At 39.9% G+C, this 12,921-nt stretch overlaps 1 protein-coding gene across 7 annotated transcripts in view; it reads left to right on the forward strand.

Moving 5' to 3' along the window:
* Positions 1-12,728, forward strand: part of arhgef11 (Rho guanine nucleotide exchange factor (GEF) 11) — a 193,075-nt gene extending 180,347 nt beyond the window's left edge. For 6 of the 7 annotated variants that reach the window (XM_065255066.2, XM_065255071.2, XM_065255069.2 and 3 more), the window contains 2 exons: positions 10,164-10,284; positions 11,242-12,728. In XM_065255066.2, the coding sequence (XP_065111138.2) occupies positions 10,164-10,284; positions 11,242-11,300 (180 nt within the window). In that variant the 3' untranslated portion in view covers positions 11,301-12,728. The remainder of the gene's footprint in view (positions 1-10,163; positions 10,285-11,241) is intronic. The other variant, XR_010527896.2, reaches the window with a different exon arrangement.
* Positions 12,729-12,921: the final 193 nt, after the last annotated feature.

Raw genomic sequence — 12,921 nt, forward strand, 5'->3', positions numbered from 1 at the left:
AGAACATCGTAGAGACACGGGGGTTGGACCGTTTGACTCGTGACTCAGAGTGTAATCACTAGTGGATGCCAATTTTCTCCCTAGCAACCAAATACAGTACCCTAGCAACCGAATAAACAAAGCCTTATATCTTCGCATCAGAATATCGTAGAGACATGTGGGTTGAATTGTTTTACTTTTGGCTTGGAGTATAATCATATATTGCCCCCCGAAATTTGCCACGGCAAGCACCACTCACATTTTCTTCAGGAAATGTACCTATCTAGTTATTATTATTATTATTCTTCTTAGCACCCCAAAATTTTGGACACTAACTCGTCCTAGAGCTTTCAAGCTACATGCACCAAATTTTCCACGGACCTTCAGACTGGTCTGACTTAGTGTGCTATATCTTTTCTAACTGATGGGACCTTCCGAATTCCTAAACGGGGCGCTCAAACACCCCAAATTTCCCATTTACTTAACATGGAGACAAACTTTGACGGGCCATAGCTGCGAGTGAGAAACTTGTAGAAACTTGTGGCTTACCACATTTAAGGAGGCTGACAGGCTCTGTAAGAACATACATCACATTAAGGTGTAAGCTGTACCCCTGGGGTGTAAGAGGCCCCCAAAATTTCCCATTGACTTATAATGGGGCAGGAAACATGCCCATATAAGGGAGTAAAAGCGTCCCAGATGGAATATCTTCACTTTAGAGTGTCGTATAGACATGGGGGTGGGCTCATTTTACTCAGTCATCCAATCAGTCTCTTAGGATCGCCCCAGAGCTATTAAGCCACGCCCCTAGCAACAATTTTGGGTACCCTAGCAACATCTCCCATAGACTACCATTATAAAAAGCCCAGATGGATATCTTTACACCAGAGTGTCATAGAGACATAGGGGTGGGCTCATTTTACTCAGGCATCCAATCAGTCTCTTAGGATTCCTACTGAGGTATTAAACCACGCCCCTAGCAACCAATTTGAGCACCCTAGCAACATAATAAACAAAGCCTTATATCTCTGGATCTGAACATCATAGAGACATGGGGGTTGGGTCTTTGGGTCATGTTAGCTTCATGCTAGCTCCATGCTAAGTCATACTAGCTTCATGCTAGTTTCATGCTAGCTTTATGCTAATTTCATAATAAATCTTGCTAACTTCATGCTAAATCATGCTAACTTCATGTTAAATCTTGTTAGCTGCACGCTTAATAGTGCTAGCTTAATGCTAATCATGCTAGCATCATGCTAATCATGCTAGCTTCACGTTAAATCATGCTAGCTTCATGCTAATCATGCTATTCTCATGCTAGCTTCATGCTAGCTTCATGCTAATCTTGCTAGTTTCATGCTAGCTTCATGCTAATCATGCTAGCATCATGCTAGCTTCATGCTAATCATGCTAGCATCATGCTAGCTTCATGCTAATCATGCTAGAATCATGCTAGTTTCATGCTAATCATGCTAGCTTTATGCTAGCTTCATGCTAATCGTGCTAGCATCATGCTAGCTTCATGCTAATCGTGCTAGCTTCATGCTAGCTACATGCTAATCGTGCTAGCTTCATGCTAGCTACATGCTAATCATGCTAGCATCATGCTAGCTTCATGCTAATCATGCTAGCTTCATGCTAATCATGCTAGCATCATGCTAGCTTCATGCTAATCATGCTAGCATCATGCTAGCTTCATGCTAGATTCATGCTAGCTACATGCTAATCATGCTAGCATCATGCTAGCTTCATGCTAATCATGCTAGCTTCATGCTAATCATGCTAGCATCATGCTAGCTTCATGCTAATCATGCTAGCATCATGCTAGCATCATGCTAGCATCATGCTAGCTTCATGCTAGCTTCATGCTAATCATGCTAGCATCATGCTAGCTTCATGCTAATCATGCTAGCATCATGCTAGCTTCATGCTAATCATGCTAGCATCATGCTAGCTTCATGCTAATCATGCTAGCATCATGCTAGCTTCATGCTAGCTTCATGCTAATCATGCTAGCATCATGCTAGCTTCATGCTAATCATGCTAGCATCATGCTAGCTACATGCTAATCATGCTAGCATCATGCTAGCTTCATGCTAATCATGCTAGCTTCATGCTAATCATGCTAGCATCATGCTAATCATGCTAGCATCATGCTAGCTTCATGCTAATCATGCTAGCATCATGCTAGCTTCATGCTAGCTACATGCTAATCATGCTAGCATCATGCTAGCTTCATGCTAATCATGCTAGCTTCATGCTAATCATGTTAGCATCATGTTAATCATGCTAACATCATGCTAGCTTCATGCTAACTTCATGCTAATCATGCTAGCATCATGCTAGCTTCATGCTAATCATGCTAGCATCATGCTAGCTTCATGCTAATCATGCTAGCATCATGCTAGCTTCATGCTAATCATGCTAGCATCATGCTAGCTTCATGCTAGCTACATGCTAATCATGCTAACATCATGCTAGCTACATGCTAATCATGCTAGCTTCATGTTAGCTTCATGCTAATCATGCTAGCATCATGCTAGCTTCATGCTAATCATGCTAACATCATGCTAGCTTCATGCTAATCATGGTAACATCATGCTAGCTTCATGCTAATCATGCTAGCTTCATGCTAGCATCATGGTAGCTTCATGCTAATCATGCTAACATCATGCTAGCTTCATGCTAATCATGCTAGCATCATGCTAGCTTCATGCTAATCATGGTAGCTTCATGCTAGCTTCATGCTAATCATGTTAGCTTTATACTTAAACATACTAACTGCCAGATAGCCTACTAAACTAAACTTCTGTCAATCCGTTTTAAACGTTCAGGCTACGCTTTTTCAAGCCAACATAAAGTTTGTCTTCAAACTTTAATATCTAGTTATTATTATTATGTTGGCTTGAGAAAGCCAACATACTGTTGTTGTACATAAACTTTTTATTATTATTATTATTCTTCCGTGTTTTCTGAGACAAAATTTCTAACTCTAACTCGTCCTAGAGCTTTCAAGCTACAGCCATCAAACTTTGGACATACCTTCGGTCTGATCTGACTTGAGTTGCTATATCTTTTCTAACTGATGGGACCTTCCGAATTCCTAAACGGGGCGCTTAACCACCCCAAAATTTCCATTGACTTAACATTGAGACAAACTTTGACGGGTCATAGCTGTGAGTGAGAAACTTGTAGAAACTTGTGGCTTACCACATTTAAGGAGGCTCACAGGCTGTGTAAGAACATACTTCACAATGGGGTGTAAGCTGTACCCCTGGGGTGTAAGAGGCCCCCAAAATTTCCCATTGACTTATAATGGGGCAGGAAACATGCCCATAAAAGGGAATAAGAGCGTCCCAGATGGAATATCTTCACTTTAGAGTGTCTTAGAGACATGGGGGTGGGCTCATTTTACTCAAGCATCCAATCAGTCTCTTAGGATCACCCCAGAGCTATTAAGCCACGCCCCTAGCAACAATTTTGGGTACCCTAGCAACATCTCCCATAGACTACCATTATAAAAAGCCCAGATGGATATCTTTGCACCAGCGTGTCATAGAGACATAGGGGTGGGCTCATTTTACTCAGGCATCCAATCAGTCTCTTAGGATTCTTATTGAGGTATTAAGCCACGCCCCTAGCAACAAAATATCAAGACCCTAGCAACATAATAAACAAAGCCTTATATCTCTGGATCTGAACATCGTAGAGACACAGGGGTTGGACCGTTTTACTTGTGGCTTGAAGTGTAATCATTATGGGATGCCAATTTTCTCCCTAGCAACCAATCTTAGTACCCTAGCAACGCAATAAACAAAGCCTTATATCTCCGCTTCAGAACATCATAGAGACACGGGGGTTGGACCGTTTTACTTGTGGCTTGAAGTGTGATCATTATGGGATGCCAATTTTCTCCCTAGCAACCAAACTTAGTACCCTAGCAACGGAATAAACAAAGCCTTATATCTCTGCATCAGAACATTGTAGAGACACGGGGGTTGGACCGTTTTACTTGTGGCTTGAAGTGTGATCATTATGGGATGCCAATTTTCTCCCTAGCAACCAAACTTAGTACCCTAGTAACAGAATAAACAAAGCCTTATATCTCCGCATCAGAACATTGTAGAGACACGGGGGTTGGACCGTTTTTCTTGTGGCTTGAAGGGTGATCATTATGGGATGCCAATTTTCTCCCTAGCAACCAAACTTAGTACCCTAGCAACGCAATAAATGTTAGCTTCATGCTAGCTTCCTGCTAATCATGCTAGCTTCATGCTAGCTTCATGCTAATCATGCTAACATCATTCTAGCTTCATGCTAATCATGCTAACTTTATGCTAGCTTCATGCTAATCATGCTAACTTCATGCTAGCTTCATGCTAATCAAGCTAACATCATGCTAGCTTCATGCTAATCATGCTAGCATCATGCTAGCTTCATGCTAATCATGCTCGCATCATGCTAGCTTCATGCTAACTTCATGCTAATCATGCTAGCATCATGCTAGCTTCATGCTAGCATCATGCTAGCTTCATGCTAATCATGCTAGCATCATGCTAGCTTCATGCTAATCATGCTAGCATCATGCTAGCTTCATGCTAATCATGCTAGCATCATGCTAGCTTCATGCTAATCATGCTAGCATCATGCTAGCTTCATGCTAATCATGCTAGCATCATGCTAGCTTCATGCTAATCATGCTAGCATCATGTTAGCTTCATGCTAATCATGCTAGCTTCATGCTAATCATGCTAGCATCATGCTAGCTTCATGCTAATCATGCTAACATCATGCTAGCTTCATGCTAATCATGCTAGCTTCATGCTAATCATGCTAGCATCATGCTAACTTCATGCTAATCATGCTTACATCATGCTAGCTTCATGGTAAATCATGCTACCTTCATACTTAAACATACTAACAGCCAGATAGCCTACTAAACTAAACTTATGTCAAACCGTTTTAAACGTTCAGGCTACGCTTTCTCAAGCCAACATAAAGTTTGTCTTCAAACTTTACTATCTAGTTATTCTTTTTCTTCTGAGACTAAAATTTCTAACTCTAACTCGTCCTAGAGCTTTCAAGCTACAGCCATCAAACTTTGGACAGACTTTCGGTCTGATCTGACGAGGTGTGCTATATCTTTTCTAACTGATGGGACCTTCCGAATTCCTAAACGGGGCGCTGAAACACCCCAAAATTTCCATTGACTTAACATTGAGACAAACTTTGACGGGTCATAGCTGCGAGTGAGAAACTTGTAGGAACTTGTGGCTTACCACATTTAAGGAGGCTGACAGGCTGTGTAAGAACATACCTCACAATGGGGTGTAAGCTGTACCCCTGGGGTGTAAGAGGCCCCCAAAATTTCCCATTGACTTATAATGGGGCAGGAAACATGCCCATAAAAGGGAATAAAAGCGTCCCAGATGGAATATCTTCACTTTAGAGTGTCTTAGAGACATGGGGGTGGGCTCATTTTACTCAAGCATCCAATCAGTCTCTTAGGATCACCCCAGAGCTATTAAGCCACGCCCCTAGCAACAATTTTGGGTACCCTAGCAACATCTCCCATAGACTACCATTATAAAAAGCCCAGATGGATATCTTTGCACCAGAGAGTCATAGAGACATAGGGGTGGGCTCATTTTACTCAGGCATCCAATCAGTCTCTTAGGATTCTTATTGAGGTATTAAGCCACGCCCCTAGCAACAAAATATGAAGACCCTAGCAACATAATAAACAAAGCCTTATATCTCTGGATCTGAACATCGTAGAGACACGGGGGTTGGACCGTTTTACTTGTGGCTTGAAGTGTAATCATTATGGGATGCCAATTTTCTCCCTAGCAACCAAACTTAGTACCCTAGCAACGGAATAAACAAAGCCTCATATCTCTGCATCAGAACATTGTAGAGACACGGGGGTTGGACCGTTTTACTTGTGGCTTGAAGTGTGATCATTATGGGATGCCAATTTTCTCCCTAGCAACCAAACTTAGTACCCTAGTAACGGAATAAACAAAGCCTTATATCTCCGCATCAGAACATTGTAGAGACACGGGGGTTGGACCGTTTTACTTGTGGCTTGAAGGGTGATCATTATGGGATGCCAATTTTCTCCCTAGCAACCAAACTTAGTACCCTAGCAACGCAATAAATGTTAGCTTCATGCTAGCTTCCTGCTAATCATGCTAGCTTCATGCTAGCTTCATGCTAATCATGCTAACATCATGCTAGCTTCATGCTAATCATGCTAACTTCATGCTAGCTTCATGCTAATCATGCTAACTTCATGCTAGCTTCATGCTATTCATGCTAACATCATGCTAGCTTCATGCTAATCATGCTAGCACCATGCTAGCTTCATGCTAATCATGCTAGCATCATGCTAGCTTCATGCTAATCATGCTAGCATCATGCTAGCTTCATGCTAATCATGCTAGCATCATGTTAGCTTCATGCTAATCATGCTAGCATCATGCTAGCTTCATGCTAATCATGCTAGCATCATGCTAGCTTCATGGTAATCATGCTAGCATCATGTTAGCTTCATGCTAATCATGCTAGCATCATGCTAGCTTCATGCTAATCATGCTAGCATCATGCTTGCTTCATGCTAATCATGCTAGCATCATGCTAGCTTCATGCTAATCATGCTAGCATCATGCTAGCTTCATGCTAATCATGCTAGCATCATGCTAGCTTCATGCTAATCATGCTAGCATCAAGCTAGCTTCATGCTAATCATGCTAGCATCAAGCTAGCTTCATGCTAATCATGCTAGCATCATGCTAGCTTCATGCTAATCATGCTAGCATCATGTTAGCTTCATGCAAATCATGCTAACATCATGCTAGCTTCATGTTAATCATGCTAACTTCATGCTAATCATGCTAGCTTCATGCTAATCATGCTAACTTCATGCTAATCATGCTAGCATCATGCTAGCTTCATGCTAATCATGCTAGCTTCATGCTAATCATGCTAACATCATGCTAGCTTCATGGTTAATCATGCTACCTTCATACTTAAACATACTAACAGCCAGATAGCCTACTAAACTAAACTTATGTCAAACCGTTTTAAACGTTCAGGCTACGCTTTCTCAAGCCAACATAAAGTTTGTCTTCAAACTTTACTATCTAGTTATTCTTTTTCTTCTGAGACTAAAATTTCTAACTCTAACTCGTCCTAGAGCTTTCAAGCTACAGCCATCAAACTTTGGACAGACTTTCGGTCTGATCTGACGAGGTGTGCTATATCTTTTCTAACTGATGGGACCTTCCGAATTCCTAAACGGGGCGCTGAAACACCCCAAAATTTCCATTGACTTAACATTAAAGGCGGAGTCCACGATGTTTGAAAAACGGTTTGGAAAAGGAGACGGGCCGACTACCAAAACACACTTATAGCCAATCAAATCAAATCAAATGCCGGGTTGCGTATGTGTGGGGCGGGTCTATCAACAGAAGGTCCAGATTCTATTGGGGTAGGGGCGTGTTTGTTTAGGCGATTTCAAATATCAACACTGGCTTTCAAACATCATGAACTCCGCCTTTAAGACAAACTTTGACGGGTCATAGCTGCGAGTGAGAAACTTGTAGAAACTTGTGGCTTACCACATTTAAGGAAGCTGACAGGCTGTGTAAGAACATACCTCACAATGGGGTGTAAGCTGTACCCCTGGGGTGTAAGAGGCCCCCAAAATTTCCCATTGACTTATAATGGGGCAGGAAACATGCCCATAAAAGGGAATAAAAGCGTCCCAGATGGAATATCTTCACTTTAGAGTGTCTTAGAGACATGGGGGTGGGCTCATTTTACTCAAGCATCCAATCAGTCTCTTAGGATCACCCCAGAGCTATTAAGCCACGCCCCTAGCAACAATTTTGGGTACCCTAGCAACATCTCCCATAGACTACCATTATAAAAAGCCCAGATGGATATCTTTGCACCAGAGTGTCATAGAGACATAGGGGTGGGCTCATTTTACTCAGGCATCCAATCAGTCTCTTAGGATTCTTATTGAGGTATTAAGCCACGCCCCTAGCAACAAAATATGAAGACCCTAGCAACATAATAAACAAAGCCTTATATCTCTGGATCTGAACATCGTAGAGACACAGGGGTTGGACCGTTTTACTTGTGGCTTGAAGTGTAATCATTATGTGATGCCAATTTTCTTCCTAGCAACCAAACTTAGTACCCTAGCAACGGAATAAACAAAGCCTCATATCTCTGCATCAGAACATTGTAGAGACACGGGGGTTGGACCGTTTTACTTGTGGCTTGAAGTGTGATCATTATGGGATGCCAATTTTCTCCCTAGCAACCAAACTTAGTACCCTAGTAACGGAATAAACAAAGCCTTATATCTCCGCATCAGAACATTGTAGAGACACGGGGGTTGGACCGTCTTACTTGTGGCTTGAAGGGTGATCATTATGGGATGCCAATTTTCTCCCTAGCAACCAAACTTAGTACCCTAGCAACGCAATAAATGTTAGCTTCATGCTAGCTTCCTGCTAATCATGCTAGCTTCATGCTAGCTTCATGCTAATCATGCTAACATCATGCTAGCTTCATGCTTATCATGCTAACTTCATGCTAGCTTCATGCTAATCATGCTAACTTCATGATAGCTTCATGCTATTCATGCTAACATCATGCTAGCTTCATGCTAATCATGCTAGCATCATGCTAGCTTCATGCTAATCATGCTAGCATCATGCTAGCTTCATGCTAATCATGCTAGCATCATGCTAGCTTCATGCTAATCATGCTAGCATCATGCTAGCTTCATGCTAATCATGCTAGCATCATGCTAGCTTCATGCTAATCATGCTAGGATCATGCTAGCTTCATGCTAATCATGCTAGCATCATGCTAGCTTCATGGTAATCATGCTAGCATCATGCTAGCTTCATGCTAATCATGCTAGCATCATGCTAGCTTCATGCTAATCATGCTAGCATCATGCTAGCTTCATGCTAATCATGCTAGCATCATGCTAGCTTCACGCTAATCATGCTAGCATCATGCTAGCTTCATGCTAATCATGCTAGCATCAAGCTAGCTTCATGCTAATCATGCTAGCTTCATGCTAATCATGCTGGCATCATGTTAGCTTCATACAAATCATGCTAGCATCATGCTAACTTCATGCTAATCATGCTAGCATCATGCTAGCTTCATGTTAATCATGCTAACTTCATGCTAATCATGCTAGCTTCATGCTAACTTCATGCTAATCATGCTAGCATCATGCTGGCTTCATGCTAATCATGCTAGCTTCATGCTAATCATGCTAACATCATGCTAGCTTCATGGTTAATCATGCTACCTTCATACTTAAACATATTAACAGCCAGATAGCTTACTAAACTAAACTTATGTCAAACCGTTTTAAACGTTCAGGCTACGCTTTCTCAAGCCAACATAAAGTTTGTCTTCAAACTTTACTATCTAGTTAACAATGTGCTGCACAGCTGCATGTCAAAAGGAAATTAATGGAAGTAGCTAATTAAATTTTGAGGTGACCAATCTGATGTTAGGGCTGTCCAGTCCTATCCCTGACACCCCTCTGGCTATCTATTGATAAATACATAATGAGGGGAGGTTATAGAGATAAAAATAAATGATACAAGATAAAATTAGGAAAAGGACAAATAAGAGGAAGAAAGAGAGAGAGGCTGCTTTGACTGGTTCAATCTGTTCCCTTGTGTATATGTTCATTCCAATGGAGGGCTTTTCTTTCATTGTCTCTGCTATTACCTCTTTTCAAGACCTCCCGAATCATTGATGTGTGACCCTATAGCGTCTTTGCATTTGAAAAAATATCCTAACCCTAACACACTGTTGCCAAGATTTTTATTGGCCAAATCACAAAGCATGTTTAAGAGATGTTATACTACCAAGTCTATCTAAAATTTAAGATCAAGTTATCATCATATCTTATGTTAAGGAACATGAACACATCACTCTCTCCCACACTCTATGGCCTGCACATCTTTTATCGAAACATTCAGAGAAACAGAACAATACGGTATATACACAGGGCATGATGTGCAAAAGGACAATAGGCACATGCTACAAACACTGCCTTATACACTGTTAACACTCTACTTGCACATCTAGTGGAAAACAGGCAGGATTTTTAATTTGATTCTTTTGACTTGTAGGATATTGAAGCAGACCATTACAATCTTCTGAAGAAATTAAGAAAACCACTCTCTGTGGATGAAGCGTCAAGTGACAAGTCTCCTGCAGCAGTCAAACCACTAGACCATGGAGCTGGTGATGGTGAGGTTATTTCTGTCTCTAAAACTTGAGCATGACAGCAAGTGATATATAATAATTCAGTTTATAAAGAGCAACGTTTTTAGCAAAAAATAATTTATCTGTGCTTAGTGAAGGTAAAAATGCTGCACAATGCAATACAAAACCACTCACAACTTAAGTGACCTTTAATATACAGCTATTTTACCATGGGTCATGGCTACCCAGCACAATGCAAGAGCAAAAAAAAATTATCTTAGCATTATATATGTCTGGAGATTAAATTCTACACAAAGCACTGCTAAACTTGAGCACCAATTTACATATATTGCTTTTACCGTATTTTTCGGTCTATAAGCCAAATTTTTTTCATATCTTGACTGGTGCTGCGTCTTACAATCAGGTGAGCGTTGTAAGTCAGTATGAATTTATTTTGACATTTATGAGGCAAGAGACAACATTACGGTCTACAGCCGCGAGAGTCCGCCATATGGTGCTTCTGTAATTATGTAATTTAATAGGATCTGTAATGTGGAATGACGAGTATGCGAACTTCACGCTAGTTGGCTTGTTCGGTTAATTTAGACTATTCAACCTTCCAGGTAAGTTCTGTATGCTATAGTTTATCGTTTAAATAACTGATAATATTACTTTTAACGTACAGACATCTATTCAGCCTGCTGATCTGTCCGCTATTGTTTAGTTGAATAACTTGCCTTTCCAGATTAAATGTCTGTTCTTCGGCTTGGATTTTGTGAAAATAATTTTCTAAATAAACGTATAGTCCACTGTGACCTATATATTTTATTTCGTCTTAATGGCGCAGTTTTGAATGATGCAGCTTAAACTCCAGTGCAGTTTATGTCCGGAAAGTACAGTAACTACCATTATTCTGGCCATTATTCCTTCTGGAGCATATTTATGTATTGTATATTGTATTGTAAATGATTTGCTTGTGCTTTATTTGTTTATACATTTTAGGTAAAGTAGGCATCTCAACAGAAGGAGCTCAGGCAGTAATCCAGTCTACTGGCTTCTGACGGTTTACATTGGAGCTGTTTGAGGATCTTACAGTAACTGCACAGATTTGCCCTGCACACCATCATGCTGTCCCCTTCCCAACATGCCTTGCACCTGGATGTACAATCCAGGTTGAATTATGTGTTGTTTGTGTCAAACAGAAATTCAGGACACAGGACAGATTAGATTCACCCTTTGGGCTCCATTTAGAAAGACATGGTTAAGGATGAAGGCAAGTAATGATTTTTGTAATGCATTAAGGAGAAAGTTTTAGTGAAGTAGCTGCAATTTGATGGGTAAATGGATCAAAGTAAAACGAAGGTGGGACAGTGAAATGTTATATGTACCATGGTTAAAGACTTTAAAAGAAACCCCAGCACTTTACCTGATGTACATCTATTTCTCTTCTCCATTTAGCTACTAAAAAAATTAGTGCCACCAGTTTTGGATTATCACTAGTTATGTCGTTATGTGGAAAGAGTGCTTTGACGAATACATTTTTTTTGCACTGAGAACAGTTTAAAACAAAAGGTGGTTCGAAAAGGGTTTTTGTGGATTTAATAGTGTAGCAAAGAAAAAGAAGGAAAAATGAAATGATGAAGGCTTTTTTGTAAGAGATTAAAAAGAAATTAAGTAAAATTTGTCTAAACACTAATTTTTTTCTTAAGGTTCATGTTATCACACGGTTTATGACGTAAACAGGACTTGATATCACATGAAAAAGGAGATTATTTATGAAACCTGTAATATGACATGCAAGCTGACATATCGTATCCTGTGTATGTACTGTGAATTTTTTTCCCACTATTTGTTTACACTGAACAATAGTGCAGTTGCAGCGAAGCGAGTGCTTGGAACAAATGAAGGGTTCGGGAACTCTAATTTGAAAAGTATAAGTATTTGGACATGTAAACCTGACCTGCCCAAGAATGAAAACTTCACCTCCTTTTCTTTTTGTTTTTAATAGTTTGCCTAGAGAACACTTCTAACATAGATTGAATACTAAAATGGTTGCTTGTATGAATAACTGTTCTGTAACTCAGGTGGAGAAATAGACATTTTTATAATCTCTTGAAAGCTGTTTTCTTTATGCTTTTTTATTTCTTATATTATTCTCTTTCCATGTTTATTTGTACTTGTCAACAGTTCAGCGATTTCTAATAATATGATGCACAACAACAAAACCATACTTGTGCAAACTACTGTATGTAAATGTTGTTTTTGACATTCACTTATGTAATATAGTGTTTACAGCCTGTTTTATTTTCTGTAAAGCTCTCATTATTTCCTGAATTTTATTTTTGTAGATATGACAAACTAAAGATGTGTAAATTATTACCTTTCCCTCTTTTTAAAAACGGCGAGATTGTTAAATGCACAGAAGGAAAATGAAAATGCATGTTTAAAATATCTTGTTTTGTGAAAAATAATAAAAATGTATATATTGCCCTGTGTTTTTGGTGCCTGTATCTTGTCCTAAACCTTTGTGTGTGCTCAAAAACTGCTTTAAAGTTGGATTTGCCCTTGTGAGTCAGATTGCAGCATGGAAATTTATATTTGTGAGCTGCTGTGAAATCCAGGCTAAAGTTTTAAAATATTATTTTAGGATCAGGATCTTTAGTGTGATTTCAATCAGTGATT

The sequence above is a fragment of the Paramisgurnus dabryanus genome, chromosome 2, assembly GCF_030506205.2.
Source record: "Paramisgurnus dabryanus chromosome 2, PD_genome_1.1, whole genome shotgun sequence".
Taxonomy (NCBI): Eukaryota; Metazoa; Chordata; class Actinopteri; order Cypriniformes; family Cobitidae; genus Paramisgurnus; species Paramisgurnus dabryanus.